Source organism: Solanum stenotomum, chromosome 7 (assembly GCF_019186545.1).
Source record: "Solanum stenotomum isolate F172 chromosome 7, ASM1918654v1, whole genome shotgun sequence".
In the NCBI taxonomy this organism is placed as follows: Eukaryota; Viridiplantae; Streptophyta; class Magnoliopsida; order Solanales; family Solanaceae; genus Solanum; species Solanum stenotomum.
The window spans coordinates 7,905,329-7,921,592 of record NC_064288.1 but is presented as its reverse complement, the minus strand read 5'-3'; the positions used below and the strand labels follow the sequence as shown (position 1 = coordinate 7,921,592).

Genomic DNA, 16,264 nt, shown 5'->3' with positions numbered 1-16,264 from the left:
TGCTTCCCATCCATTATCTTTAGAGCTGCACGAGTTGCTATGGATATTATGTTTGGGATGAAATGATGAGAACTTAACCATCTCTCTCCTTACTGCCATATCTTCAACTTACGTCCTTTTTCCTTTTTCTTGTTGATAAGTTATCCTCCATTTACTACGAAGCCAATAATCATTTCTGGACTTTCTGATTTTAGCAAGTTTCCTTCCTGCCTCCTGGTCTGCCCATATTCAATAAGTGACAAATCTATCCCACCAAAATATGGCAGATGGAGCTGGATATTTGTCCTACAAGCCCTCTAGCAATTGTTACTTTCATTGGTTCATCATTCATGGTTCAGTGAATAGTTGCAACTTGCAAACAGTTGAGAGCACATATGAAACCTAACATAGCTTCTGAACTGTGAGATTCTCTGTCTCCACATCAAAACAGAATGCTCCAATGCCGGTTGGGGTCACCAACAGGACAAATTCCAGCATGAAGGAAGGAAGATCCAGTGTGTAGCCAGAGATTTGATTTGGTCTTAATGCAACAAATTAGAAGTTTCAGTATTATTCAGAAAAAAAACATATTGGATGCATTTTCCTCTTGCAGGCATCTTCAATTCAATGTCGATGGCTGCATTGGAAGGGAGAATTGAGCATTGAGGATGAAGAATTCACAGTAAATTAGAGTGGTGCCATATGGATTATGGCATTCTGTTGCCAATTTACAAATATAAGATGGCTTATGGACGAGGCAACCCAGTGCATAATGAGAGATGGTGATGCCAGGATCGTGGAACTGGAGATATTATATGAGGCGATGAAATCATTGATCATACCAAATTAGCATAATTTTGACAATATGCACTATTTGGATTTCCTGGGATCGTCATAGCTGCCAGAAACTATCACATGTATTTGCTTCTAGTTTCTTGAAAGTAGTAATATTTTACGATCTCAAAGTTTTCTGAGGAGTTCCAATTTATAATTTGATTTCATAAAGATATCGTTGAGGGCTGTACTTAGTGGACCTGCATTTATCTCTTGGCATTGGAAGTATATTATGTTTATAGCAAACTCCTTGATCCCGCTACATCATTACAACTATAGCCAAGCTTATGTATTAAGGGTGTAGTGATGGTGTCTCACATTTGTACCTCAATAATGCTGACCTGTGTACTCATGCCACAGTTTGCGTCTGTGCAGGAAACAGAGTCATTTTTGTTTATTCAACCCTTCCTTTATCACTAAGGCTTACAGTCTACTAGAGGAGTCTTCCACACAGTAAGTGTGAGTTTAATTCTTGCTATCGTCCTTCCCCCTTCCTTGATTTCCCAATGTATAGAAATTCTTATTGTATTTGAGCACTCTTAGAAATAAAACCCAGGCCCTTCTCATTGTGAATGATATATCTTGTAGTTTGCTTTGTCTTTCTGTTTTTTAACAGGTAATAGTTCTGTCTAATTGTTTATATCATATGCTTTTACTTAATTAATAGAGATCTGATCCTATGATCTAGCTGATAACTTTGTACACGATCAAATAATTTTGGAATAATAAGCTTATCAGAAACATCGGATGTGGTGAAATCTCTCTATGGCATTTATCATTCTGGCCCCTTCCTCAACAGGTCCTAGATAAGGAGTACTGGAAATATACAACAAAAGGATGGATTTTTAATATTTCTGTTTATTTGTTTATGTTTTTACTAGTTAGGAAGGTTTCAGTTGAATCAATTTTTGTGTTTCTCAAGTAAACATTACTTGAGATAAAAGCACCCTTCACACAAAAAGAATGAGGCTTCCTCAACCATTGACCTAATACGCTCTACTGCAGGTACGTACCTATTCACTCATATCTGTTTTTCAATTTTTTTTGCTGATGAAACCTGAAAATCAATACCTAACTTGAGTAACATGAAAAACTTGTGAATGCTGGTTTAGTCTATATAAGTGAAACTGAAAGATAGATTGTTGGCAGGAGGTAAGTACTTGACTTGCTAGCTGTTAGTAACTCAAAGACCTTGAAAGCTGTTTTTTTTCTAGTGTCAGTAGAAGAACGTTCTGTCAATCAGGGAGATGGACATACATAACATTCCGAAGATAGTATTGATTGTGGCATTATACCTAGTGGTGTACCCAAGTGGAGCAAGAAGCCAATGGGTGACTAACCAACCTAGTCCTCTCTGTCCCTCTCAATTTGCACTAGTGAACCATGCATGCTCATTGCTTCCATTAAATCCGGTGTCTCCACCATCTCCACCATCCCCTTTTCTGCTAGTTGCCCCACCACCTCCTCCCGGCCCTCCAGAAAGAAGACACAGACGCAGGCATGATCATCACCACGAGTATAAGGAAAGTTCTGCAGAAGAGAACTGCTGCAGGTGGATGAAACAAGTCGACAGCGAATGTGTTTGTGATCTGCTGGTTCGTTTGCCTCTGTTCCTGTCTAGGCCTCTCCACCAGTACACAATCATGGTTGATCCAGGTTGCAATATTACGTTCGAGTGCGGTTCGAGGGGGGTTGATAATCATATGCTACCCCCTCACCCATGATCCACCATCTCAACATACCTTGACTTGTGGTGTTTTACGTTTATTAACTACATGCATCTTCTTGAAATGAAAAAAAGTATAAGAAAGTAGAGTAACCTAATATTTTCATTTAATGCTTGATAAAAAAAAGCCTGTAATGTGTTGGTTGAAGTAAAAGAAATAAAACTTATGTAACCGTCTACATTGAATTTTGTGCTAATCTTTGTAACTTCCTACTCCCTCCCTCCGTCTCAACTTAAGTGTTTTACGTTGATTAGATGCAACGTTTAAGAAATAAATGGAGGTTTTCGAATCATAAATTAAATATGTTTTTATAGTCTTTAGATCTTGCAATTTTAAACTTGTCAGGGGAAAATTTACCTAATGTAGCGTACTCGGCTCAAATTGATTAATCCCTTTGTTGCTAGTTTTTACCAATTCCTTTTGCAATAAGGTAAAAGATTTGACAATCCCAAAATTCTACCTACAATACATTAAATATAATTGTGGTAAATAATAATAAAAAAGATTTATATAGTTCTCTCTTTTTTTTGATTTTCTTATTTTGGTAAACAATTAAAAAAAAAAGAGAAAGAGAAGTACATAAATCTTGTTTCCTTTTATTGTTTATTAATTAGTATAGCTAGAATTTTGAGATTGCCGAATCTTTTGGAAGCAAATATATGAAAATATTATAGTTCTAATCACAGTTAGCTAATTAAATCTAACTCTTTAATTCTGAGGTGGGACGCGTGTCTTTCATTCAGATAAGAACTTGAGAAAATAAATACAAGACGAAAATGGAAAGAAGTCTCATTCATGCGTATATATGCAACAAAAAGAAATACATATAATAAAACTTGAAAAGACACCATTATCTTTGGCTTTACATCTGGTGGGCAAGTACTAAATGTTAAAAAAAGAGCTTGTGCTAAGTCAATCAAATATATATATATACATACTCTATTCATTGTACCAATGATCAATATATACTATAGCCCATATAGCCACTACTACTACTAGTACCAAAATAAATAAATGAATATAGCCACTACTAAATTTGATGGGACTTTTCCTCTTTATAAGAAATATTTAAAAAATTAAGAAGATGATTGTTAAAACCTTAAATTATATGGGATGGTGTAACTTGTTAAATTCACTATCCACAAATAGCATACATGTGGAATAAAGTAGTGTTTGACTAATAGAGTATCATAGTATACCAAAATAATAGTAATAATATGGAATTACATGCTGATTATGACTGATTTGATTGATTAAAAGTTTATTCCTACTTTAACAAAATTGCTTATACTATTCATAAGGGAGTAACTACAATAAAAAAAGAAAAAGGAGAACCTCATGCTTTCCAACCATTTATGTTGTATAAAAAATATATATAATATATTTTAACTTGGCCTTAACTAGAAATTAAACGCTTTAATTTTACTATGCACATTTAAACATTTCAACTTAGCTTGTATTCATTGCGTCAGTTGAATTCTCTAATTTACAAAATGATAATCTAGACACTTTCAAAATTTATGTTTCACATCTGCGTCAGGTGTCCACAAAATACACTAGAGACGAGTTGGAGTGTTTAGTTATCGATTGAGATTAAGTTGAGGTGTCTAAATGTGCACTCTCAAAGTTAGAGTACTTACTTGCTAGTTAAAGTCAAATTTTAGTGTTTGTTTATGTATTATACCTAAAAAGTATTATACAATTAAGTTACTAAAAAACAATGTAAATAACTTCATGTAATACTCCAAAAAACTATTAATAATATGCTATAACCGATTTAATTATTTATACTATCCATATATATATATATACTAGATACGTACGCCTGTGCCAGCACGGGCCCAACATATATCATTTATTTTGTTGTAATTTATGTGGCACTTTGGAGAGCCACTCAATTTTTTAATATATATTTTCTTAAAAAATTAAGTTTTTAATTATCGTAACTTATAAAATTGACATAATTTGTAAATAATATGTTATTTTCTCTGTCNTTGGAGAGCCACTCAATTTTTTAATATATATTTTCTTAAAACATTAAGTTTTTAGTTATCGTAACTTATAAAATTGACATAATTTGTAAATAATATGTTATTTTCTCTGTCCCAATTTATGTGGCATGAATCAAATTTGAAGAGTTTTATTTGTGGTACTTTTAATTTTTTAAATTCAATGACATATTTTTTTTTTCTAATAATATTAATGATCTAATATTAACATTAGAAATAAAAAAAGTAATTTACAGATAAAAATAGAGAAATAAAATAATTAAACGTATTACTTATTAAGGTACTTATTTGGATTTTTTTAATATACATATTTACCTATGTAAATAAGGTTTTCTTAAATAATAATAATAATAATAATAATAATAATAATAATAATAATAATAATATTTTTCACTANTATTTTTTTTACTAATAATATTAATGATCTAATATTAACATTAGAAATAAAAAAGTAATTTACAGATAAAAAATAGAGAAATAAAATAATTAAACGTATTACTTATTAAGGTACTTAGTTGGATTTTTTTAATATACATATTTACCTATGTAAATAAGGTTTTCTTAAATAATAATAATAATAATAATAATAATAATAATAATAATAATAATAATATTTTTCACTATATAAAACAAAATATTTTTGATGACATTTAAAAATTAAAAATATTTTTATGTAAGATAGAAGATGGAATAACTAAAATATGAATTCGAAATATATTTACGTAATACAAAATATTCCTTTTTAATTAACACTAAATTAGTAAATTGATTGATGTAAAAATAAAAATAAAAATAAAAAAACAAAAATGTGATGTTGTCTGGGCTTGATCTTGGGACCTCGTGCATGAAATGTCATGCTGCAACCAATAAGCTAAGCAAGTAAATATGATGAAGAGCACACAGCTGAAGCAGACATGTTGACGATCAGCTGTGTGCTCTAGTCTCCTCTAGTCTCTTCTATATAATAGTAATATATATATATATCTTTGAAAAATACTTAGATTCAATGGATCATTGGCCTCAACAAGCAAAAATTTAAATCGTCAATCAACTCAACTAAGAAAATTTCCTATTTACTAGCCATAGTTTCATTTTTCCAATACTATTGCATAGTGATAATGGAACCTGCACTTCCATTGTGTAGCAAAATATCTGCAACTATTATTATGTTAAATATGATGTCTAGTCACAAAATAAAAAATAAAAAATAAAAAATAAAAAATAAAAAATAGATATTTCCTTTTGATTTCTTGATACTAGCAATCCCATCCAACTAATAAAAATGCATCGGATCTTATCCTATTGATATGTCAAATTGTAAATGAAAGCTGCTACATATCATATGTGGGGTTGTGTGTACAAGATACTTCCGTCGTTTTAATTTATGTGATATTATTTAACTAGATATAACATTTAATAAAAAATAATTTTTTGAAACTCTAATCTTAAGCATATTGTAATATTTGTATGATTATAAAAATAATTCATTAAAGGTGTGTTTGGTACGAAGGAATACATTTTCTGGAAAATATTTTTCAATTTTCCCATGTTTGGTTGACTTAAATGTTTTGGAAAATGTTTTCCAAATCAACTCATTTTCCTCAAATTTATGGAAAATGACTTCCCTTCAAAAATTAAGGAAAACATTTTTCAAAACTCTATTTTATCCTTCAATATATATTTTTCTTATCCTATCCCGTACCCGATCCTTCCCATCACCCAACACCTACCATTCCTACCCCCCACAAAAAAATTGTTTTGGTTAAATATTTCAATTTTAAAAAAAAAAATTTTTTTTTATGCCCCCACTCCCCATTCCACCCTCCTTCTAATTTGTGTTTTTTTTTTTAAATAAATTATTTTTGAAAAATATTTCAATTTTTTTGCCACCCCCACACCTATTCCCTCCGCCCCTCACCGGGGCAACGCTCCCTCAATTTTTTAAAATTGTTTTTGAAAAATATTTCAAATTTTTAAAAAAAAATCATTTTTATGCCATCCCCTACCCCTCCCCCCGCCACCCCACACCTAGGCCACCCTCCGTCAATTTTTTTTAAAAAAAATTGTTTTTGAAAAATATTTCATATTAAAAAAAAAATCATTTTTTACGCCATCCCCTCCCCCCCACCCCACACACACACACACCGGCCAGCTCCACCCAAGCTACCCCGTCAATTATTTTTTTTTAAAAAAATAGTTCAAAAATTTTAAAAATTTTCATTTCTTATGCCACCCCAACCCTTACCCCCTGCTGCCACTCCCCTCCCCCGTCAAAAAAAAAACTAAAATATTTATTTTTGAAAAATATTTCAAATTTTAAAAATTTTGATTTTTACGCCACCCCTATCCCAGCCATCCCCAAACCACCACCCTCATCATTTTTTTTTTCTAAATAATTCAACTTTTTAAAATTTCAATTTTTATTCCACCGGGTCAGAAATTATTTTTCTAAAGAGTATTTTCTAGTTTCTCAAGCTAAAAATAAAAGATATTTCTGAAAATATTTTCATTCACCAACCAAACATTAAAAAATATTTTCAGAAATTATTTTCTACTTATCAATCAAACATGAAAAAATAAGTTAAAAATCTACTTGTTTTCCAAGAAAACATTTTCTAGGAAAAACATTTTCCTTCAGACCAAACACACCCTAAGAGTAGGCAATTATCACCTCCACCTTTTGTGATAGATATGTTGTTATTATTATTATTATTAGAAAGAAGTATTGAAAACATCCTTAAACTTGGCGTAATTTATTAGTTTCAATTTCAAACTACTACCAATTTTAAAACATCCCTCTACTTGACTATCTAAACTTAGATACACCTCTTATCTGTCACATGACATAACAATATCAAATTCTTGTAGAAGCATGAGACAACTCTTAGTAAAAAGTCGAGATAAGTGTTGAAAGCACTCCTAAATTTGGCGAGAATTTAGGAGTGTATTTCACTCATGTTGCAAAATCGGAGTGTATTTAAGTTTCATTAGTCAGGTAAAATGGTATTTTTAAGACCGACAATAGTTCAGGAATAAAACTAATAGTCCGCACCGAATTTAAGAGTGTTTTCAATACTTCTCTGTTAATATTACTAGTAAGTTAAGTTAAATGATACCAACTTATAAGAATAGTACGACTACAAAATTCAAAAACATACTTTTAATTTGTTATACACACCTTCCGTTTAGGAGCATACGATTCAAAAGTTCTTTTCGAATTTCATCCAAACAATGCAATTAAATTAAGACAGGTAATTTAAAATAGAAAGGAGTAGTAATTAATTATTTCTTAATCATAAAAGAACTACTTGCAAACATTCCAGAACCATTCATAAATATTTATTTTATTATATGTGTGAATTATTATTGGAGCAAAAGGGTTACACTTATGTAGTTACAATAGTGGTCAGTGAAAAATAATATAAACTATATGATTGCTAAATAGCTAGCTGGTAGTGGACATATATAAATGTTATCTCCCAAAACTGGTGATCATGCTCAACTATTGTACAAAAAGAGTCTTTAGATTAATGCAAGCACACAACTTCTTTTTCTTTCTGAGTTAATCGTCAAAAATACATCAAAATCCTCTTTTTACTGTGAGTTCCATACTTCAACTTTCTTTATTGTTTCATGTACGTACCTAAACTATCACTACCATTGTACTAAAAATACACCTCAATACTGATCTGACACATGTATGCCAGCTCAGCATCGAGGTATGTTTTAATACAAATGAGTGATAATTTAAGTAGGTACATGAATATAAAACTTGTGAAAAAGTATAGTTCAGATGTGTTTTTTACAGTTAACTTTTTTTTTTTTCGCTTTTTAATACTGAGATGCTGCTGCCATAATGTCTGTCCCATCACTTTTATAAACCATTGAATTCCTATAATTTTCGTATAAAAATTTATGCACTATCTTTCTGCTCTGTCCCATCACCATATTCTTCCATATTTCCTCTGCCTCTTTTTCCTCTGCTATCCTCTGTTTTTCGAAAACTTCAGTTGCATCTAATCGATGTATTTTCCATCCTTTAACGTTAATTAATCGGTTAATTTTGTCAAATTGTTTACTTGCTAGTATACAATTATTGATCTTTACTTCAGTAATTGCTTCCTTTAGCATCCTCTCACGAGTTTGCCTGTCCACGGAATTTGACAGTTCAGCACGAAAGTAACTGTCAAATTCCGGGACACCAATGGCTTTTCGAATGCCTTTGGTATAATCCATGTTTTTTGGATTGAACATTTGTCTTACCTCATCCACCAGTCCTTGATCCACCATTTTATCAACTCGTTCGTATAAGAACGAATTTAGCACGTTCATTGATGCATCGACCCATAGGAAACAAAAATCGTACCTTGTACTAAAATTATATGAATTATTGTTGTAGACAAATGCCTCGATGAATGAATTTGACCCTCCAACGATGATAGGAAGTTTACTGCGGTTGGTTATAGAGTTAACGGTAAATGAAGCCATGTTGCAAAAGTCTTTTGTGGTGAATTCTTTGTAAGGATCAATTACCCCTAGGCAATGATGTGGTACACCGCAACGTTCTTCTTCTGTTATTTTGTTAGTCGCGATATCAAGACCTTTGTACACTTGTATTTTGTCGGAATTAATTATTTCTCCATTGAATTGAGTGGCTAAGTCTATAGAGAGTTTTGATTTTCCGGCACCGGTGACTCCCATGACCACCACAATCTTGTCCTTTCGAAGAAAATTTTGCAATTGTAGCAAATTTCGCCATCTTACTTGTTTGCACATTTGTGCAGAGTTCATCATACGAATCATAATAAATAAAATAATATTTTTTTTCTTAGTATCAAATAAGTCAGGATCGACTATAAGAGTTTGTATGGCTATGACAAAAAATGGGGTACGGAGGGAAGTACCTAATATGAATTAAAATGCGGCAAATTGACAATGTGTTGAATTGAAGAAAGAAATGGTTCTTCTTTGAGTCTTTGTTGGGTGGTAATGGTGTGTCAGCTTTATATAATGCCCCAAAGGAATATCAGTAATAATATAGCAATCATTGATTCATCATATTGTAGGTCCCAACTCCCAATAATTGAAAGTGGGAAGTAATTTCTCCGTCTCAATTTATACGATATAGTTTAACTTGACATAAACTTTTTAAAAAATAAAATATATTATTAAAACTTAGGAAAACTTACATAAATCCCACTAATTTAGGAGTTAATTCTTTGGATACATTTTAATTTGCAATATTATGAATCTTACTAGATTTCAGCCCTCGGCATGTCTGACCTTCCAGGCGTTGTCAAGCAGGCCGCTGAGCCCCAAGCAGTGGCAGCTCTCCCAACATATGGTCGCGGTGCAGGAGGTTTTGGACGGAAATACTAATAAGAGAACAGTTACAATGATCTTATGGTCTATTGAAGAAACTTTTTGGTAGATTATATGTTAGTTTTCCCTAATTTTTCTTTTAAGGAGTCTTTGAAACTCATTCCAGTGTTTTTGAGACATAAATGATGAACAACCCCTTTTGGTGTTAAAAAAAATAAATAAAAATCTTACTCCCTCCGTCCCATTTTATGTGGCAACATTTGACCGGGCACGGAGTTTAAGAAATAAATGAAGACTTTGAAATGTTTACCAAATTGCCCTTTTAAAAAGTAGACTCAATTTCTCTCTCCTCATAAATGTATTGGAGTATTATTTTAAGATTAAGTGGGACCAACAAGAATAAAAAAGGAATTGTACCTTTAAATACTTTCCTTATAAGGAAATGTGACATTCTTTTTGGGACTGACCAAAAAGGAAATGTTGCCACATAAAATGGGACGGAGGGAGTACTAGATTTCGATATGTCCAGATGCATGTATCTTGGGATACATAGAGTCAAAATTAGGTATAATTTGTTCTAGATACACTGTATTCAAGTGGATTCACATGTATCTGGAATACATAACAAATCTCGCTCGCCTTCCTTCCATCTCGCTCACCACCCTCCTATGTATCTGTATCCTAGATACATGTGAATCACACCAGATACATACAAATACATGCATATAGTGTGTATCCAGTGTGATTCACATGTATATGTGATACATATATAACAAATCTCGCTTGCCTCTCTCCCTATTTAAGTGTATCTTGTAATAAAAATACATGTATTTAGGTGTATCTTCCTCAACATATGCCGAAAACTCTTAATTAGTGGTAAATACATAATATTTTAAAATTATAGGCAATAATAGTATATATGGTAGTAGAGTATGTCTAATTATGTAGTTTCTCCTGAAATTGATGATCTAAAATAAGTTAATAAGTCATATGATGTTTGTGCGATTAAGAGTCTGTTTGACATTACTGCTAAAAACTGCTTATTTTCAGAAGCATTTTTTAAAAATAGTTTTTCATAAATGTGCTTTTGAAAAAAAACTATTTGTGTTTAACTAATTCATTTGAAAACTGTTTTTCATAAGTAAATTGTTTGACAAATATTTGTTAAAAGTGCTTTAGAGTCAAATTACAAAAAAAAAAAGAAGACAAGTATCACTCTACTTTCAGTATTAAGATTATTTTATAGAGAGAAATTATTTTTACTACCTATTACAAAAAAAAAATTATTTTTATTTTTATTAAATTAAAATATACATATTCAAATTCTCAATCAATATTATACCTTTTTTGGAGGACTGAATTTTTTTTTTTTTTTCTAATCTTGCAAAAATATTGTTGTTATCTTTTTTCTAATTGGGCAAAAAATACTTGATATAATAAATAAAATAATAAATAAATGTAAGAGTCTCGTAGTCGTAGCCGCTCTTAGGACTGATTCCTTAAGGAAATGGTGGACAAAACAGACTCGCATTTCTCATCGAACAAATACAGGAAAAGAATCATATTGAAAACGCTCCCCTTTTACAGACTCGGCTCTTTCAAATCCTCTCAAACATCTGCCTTTACGATATTTACTATATTTCTGTTTCCGCCTGTTCTCTAGAGTTCAAGAACAGATTCTTGCCTATCCCTTATTTGTCCATTAAGTCCGTTTTCCGCTAAAGGCAGCATTAAAAGCACCTATATTGTAATACCAATGGGCAATGAAAGTCCTATCTCCCCTAGATAAAATATAAAAAATTATTATATAAAAATAAAAGGATTAATTACCTATATACACATCTTTATGTTCCATAATTCCCATTATTCCCTATCATTTCTAAAAATTTCCAAAATCCCTTATTTTACTCCCAAAATCAAAATTCTTGATACATAACTCCCCACTCCCCAAACCCACATTTATCACTTCCTGATTTCACTCCACAAATCTCTCCCAATTTATTTCCATGATCTTTTCAGTTAATTGCTTCATTAGTTTGAAATTTGAAATCAGTCTCTTTCTTGTCAAAACAATTTCTCTCAAAACTTCAACTGCTCATATCCCATCTTTTGTGCAATCATAGTATTGTGTCAAGGCTACCAATGCCAGTTCATATCGAAATGCAACAACCAAATCTATGCTGCTACCGGAGATCGGGTTCATGTTATCGATGCCAGTTCAGATCGAAATGTGATAGCTAAACTTGTGCTATTACTGGAGATCTGGCTCATCATTTGTTATCAACTTTTTTCTTCTTCAACCTGGAAAGCTAAGGTTGTTAAAACCACCAAAAAGGGGGGTCAAAAATTCTGAAATTATTGATACAAGAATAATGTTCAATAGTGTATCATTCAAACATGTATTTTTTCAGTATGCATCATATACAAAAGTTTACTAAAATGTGTCAGATACAAACATAAGATAAATGGCAAGTTACTAAGTTAACTGTACTCCTTTCTTTGTATCATGTTTAAGGTTGGACAATTTTTGTATCATGTTCAACTGGTGAGCATTTTTGTTTCATGTGTGGAGTTTTTGTAATTATGTGAAATTATACAAAAATAATGTTTATTGGTGTATCATTCAAAACATGTATTATTCAGTGTGTATCAGATACATAAAATTTACTAGAATATATTAGATACACACATAAGATACATTGCAAGTTACTAATTAAACTGTACTCATTAATATATTTGTTAACAATTGTTTGTTCTAAAACTAAAAATACAGATTGATGATACTATAAAGAATCAACAAGAAATGGAGGATGTTTTAGAACTCTAACCCACAGAAATGGAGGATGTTTCAGAACTCTAACCCATAGATGTAAATATTCATGATACTATCAAGAATCAACAAGAAATGGAGGATTTTTCAGTTGTCCAATCCACAGATGAAAATATTCATGTTACTACAGAAGCAAGTGAGCAATTGAATGTATTAGTATGATCAGAAAATTTAGTACTATGATACATTATCAGATGTTTGATATATCAAAATTTGCAATGTATCCTTGCCTTATATATTGCAAATTCAGACTCGTTTTTTTCATCTTTAATACAGTTTTACACCCATGCCGTTCTTAATTTTCAATGGAGATGAGTTATTACCTTCTATGATGTATCTGATTTCCAAGTTTTACCTAATCTCATTGATCTCCAACTCAACTGAAATGGTGGCTTTGAGATTCATAAATGAAATCGATTGTCCAACAACAATTCCATCACTTTTGTAGCCTTCATAACTCATCTCGCTTACCTAAATTCTTGAATCTCTCAACAAAATCAATTTATTCATATTGTATTTGCCAATTTTGTCGAGTAATTTGAATTCTTCACGATTTGGACTTCAATGGCGGCATGATGGAAATGCCAATCACTTATGCTTGAATCGTGGGATTTAAAATCAATTTTAGGTTAATTTTCCTAATAAAGCGCAACAGCCAGCTAGTTTCCTTATTAGGTGCAACTGCCAGTTTTTTTTTTTTTACTCAAAAGTTTCATGACCACCCTTATGTTTTTTATTGAGTTATAGTGATGCAGACTTATAAGTTTAGGGTCATAAAATTAACCAAACTAAAACTCCTTTCAATTAAGTAAAAGGATTGTACAGAACTTCTGAAATTAGAACACTACATCTAGGGAGAAAGAACCTCTAACCCAAAGAGAAAGCCAAGTCAGCAAGCTATCTGTGATGGCTATTCCCAACCAAGCGTTTCAGCATGAGAGTTTCTGCAACTTCAGAAACTCTGTCAGGGAACCTTATTCAGGTAGCCAAAATCAGAAACAGCATCATTTATTGGTTTGCCAAACATCTAAATTTTTTTTAAAAAAAAATTTTAGAATTCCAAACAGACTCTAAATATCATTTCATTAAGAATAACATATACATTTTAGAATTAAATTCTTACTTAGAAATGACTTATTCTTATTCAAGATTAATTAAAAAAGAAAGTAAATCATATAAACGGAACACATCGATGGAGTGTTTGAATTAAAATAACAAAAGTCTTTTGGCTGGAAAGAAAAAAATATTTTTTGAAAGTCAGATGACCATATATTTTTCAAATAAATAAATAAATAAATGAAAATACCTAACTTTTTTTTGTCAATAACTATTTTTGTTTTTTGATAAAAGTTGAACCAAAGCCAAATTCAAGTGCCACCACTCCCTAGTTAGTGTTTCTTGTTTTTTTTCTATATTATGGTTTTTTTTTTCTACTTTGAGTTTATTTTTTAAAAAAATATTTTTTTTTGGGACACAATGGACGGTGATAAAGTAGGTACCTTTATTTTATTTTTTAATTACTAAACAAATAAGAATTACGGAATCATATGTAAGCTAATTTAGCCATGACTTGTGAAAGGTCATATAATATAGTATGATAATACATAACTTGGAGTAAGCAATCGTGGAGTTAGTTGAGAAGTATTGAAGATAAAAAGTTATATATATTTTAACAAGTGCTCTCTTTATACTATCCTCACAACTTGAAAGCTTGATTAATTACTACAATGTCAAATAGATAGGTATGAAACAAGTGGAAATGTTTATGACTTTTACTTTTTGATTTCTAACTTGGCGTTTAATATTTGTTTAAAGGTTCAATTAATTCGATTTTTTTGTTAAAATGTCCTATTTCGGGGTAATATAAACTCTATCTACTAAAGATGATTATCTTCTCAGATCTCAAACCCGTGACTCTATTTAAGAATGAAAAGATACTTACCATTCTCTCACAATATTTAGTGATCCATAATTACTTACTAACTAATCGAAAAGTGATTATTGTCGATAAGTATGGTTAATATATAAGTCACAATAATGTGTATAGGGTTCGACGGAGTATTTTAACATATTTACATCATATTAATTTTTCGATTACTTATATAACCAAAACTAGATTTTTTGAAAACGTTTCAATCATCTTACTTTTTTTTCAATATCGACATAGTTCAATTATTTTTTTGGTAATCGCACTCTTAGTAGGATGTCTCATTTGTTATGTGTAAGATAATAACAAGTTATAAAACACATATAAAGTATAAATTAAAAGTGTATTATATATAGTCAAGTGAGATTTTTAATTTATTTTATGGTAGAGGTTACAACAAGAAGTTACATTGTGCATTTCCAAAAACCATTATTGTTCTATTTTATAATGATTACTAAGTTGCTAACTAAAAAATTACAATTTAAAAAACATAAAACCTGAAAAAATAATATGTAGCATCATTACAAATTGTAGTGTACTTGAAATTACAATTTGTAGTACTCTTTTAATCATTACAAACCCGAAATTATAATTTTTAGTACTTTTTTATATAATTTTTAAATGTATAAATTTATTTTTAAATATTATACTTATCTAATTTAATTTATTTTAAAAAATAGATAAATTAATTTATGAGAAGTAAAACATGATAATTAATTTAGAACGGAGGGAGTAACTCACAAGAGACGTAATATAATACTTTTTCCACATCCACTCTTTTCAAGATTCTTTCTTGAAATTCTTGCACGACCTGAATTTTACTTTTGACTGTTTTATTTTATTTTATATATCGAACTTAAAAAATAGAACCTACTTAATTCAACAACAAAGTCTATGTTATACCGAATAAAAAGAATGGAGAAAATAAGGAATATTAATAAGGAATATTAATTGTTTTATATTGAAGTTTGATTAATAATTTGAATTCACGCATTATAAGGTTCATTTTTAAAAGTGTGCATTTTCAATATGATTTTTATTTTTATTTTCAGAGGCTCAAATTTGATATTTTTAATCAAGATTGAATGGATCGAAATCCTAATTAATCATCCTACAACAAACTCATATCGATAGAATATTAATTGTTCGAGGTGTGCTGTATGGTTTTATATGGTGAGAAACTGACAATACAATCAAATGGAAATGGGAATATGATTTATTTTATTTTATTTTTATTTTTATTTTTTTGTCCTTGATTGCTCTAATTTTATTGGGACAGTTCACAACTCAACTTTTGGGGCAAAAAAATTATTTAACTCAAAGATAACATAAAAAAACTTGTGGAATATTATTTTTTAATGATAAGACCAAACAGTACGCATGGTTTTGATATGCATGTGCTATCTATTTTAAATCATCAAATGGGAGAAAAATATTTTATCTTATAACTACTACTAGTAGTAAAATTAGTAGTTTTATTATTATTTTTTATTAATTAATGTGAGAAAACTTCCACTTAGCTTTTCGTTCTATGAGAAGTCAAATTACTAATTTAGGTACTGTCCTTTTTTAGTATAAAAAATAAACATAGATAATTAGTGCTAATGGAAGTCGAATCATACTAGTTGCAATCTCT

General features: G+C 30.4%; 2 protein-coding genes and 1 long non-coding RNA gene across 4 annotated transcripts; 2 read left to right on the top strand and 1 right to left on the bottom strand.

The window, feature by feature from the left end:
* The first annotated feature begins 6 nt into the window (after positions 1-6).
* Positions 7-1,075, top strand: LOC125871788 (uncharacterized). The gene is made up of 2 exons (XR_007447043.1): positions 7-494; positions 593-1,075. It is a non-coding gene; the product is annotated as an uncharacterized LOC125871788 (long non-coding RNA).
* Positions 1,076-1,593: 518 nt separating this feature from the next.
* LOC125871787 (uncharacterized) lies at positions 1,594-2,590 on the top strand. Of its 2 annotated transcripts, none has more exons than XM_049552456.1 (2): positions 1,594-1,818; positions 2,037-2,590. In XM_049552456.1, exon 2 carries the CDS (start codon positions 2,061-2,063, stop codon positions 2,535-2,537), a length of 477 nt encoding a protein of 158 aa, XP_049408413.1. In that variant the 5' UTR covers positions 1,594-1,818; positions 2,037-2,060; the 3' UTR covers positions 2,538-2,590. The 2 variants fall into 2 exon arrangements, with proteins under 2 accessions (XP_049408413.1, XP_049408414.1); XM_049552457.1 differs by having other exon boundaries at positions 2,034-2,590.
* Positions 2,591-8,177: 5,587 nt separating this feature from the next.
* Positions 8,178-9,522, bottom strand: LOC125871011 (adenylate isopentenyltransferase 5, chloroplastic-like). The gene has a single exon (XM_049551589.1). It carries the CDS (start codon positions 9,350-9,352, stop codon positions 8,381-8,383), a length of 972 nt encoding a protein of 323 aa, XP_049407546.1. The 5' UTR covers positions 9,353-9,522; the 3' UTR covers positions 8,178-8,380.
* Between the last annotated feature and the right edge of the window lie 6,742 nt (positions 9,523-16,264).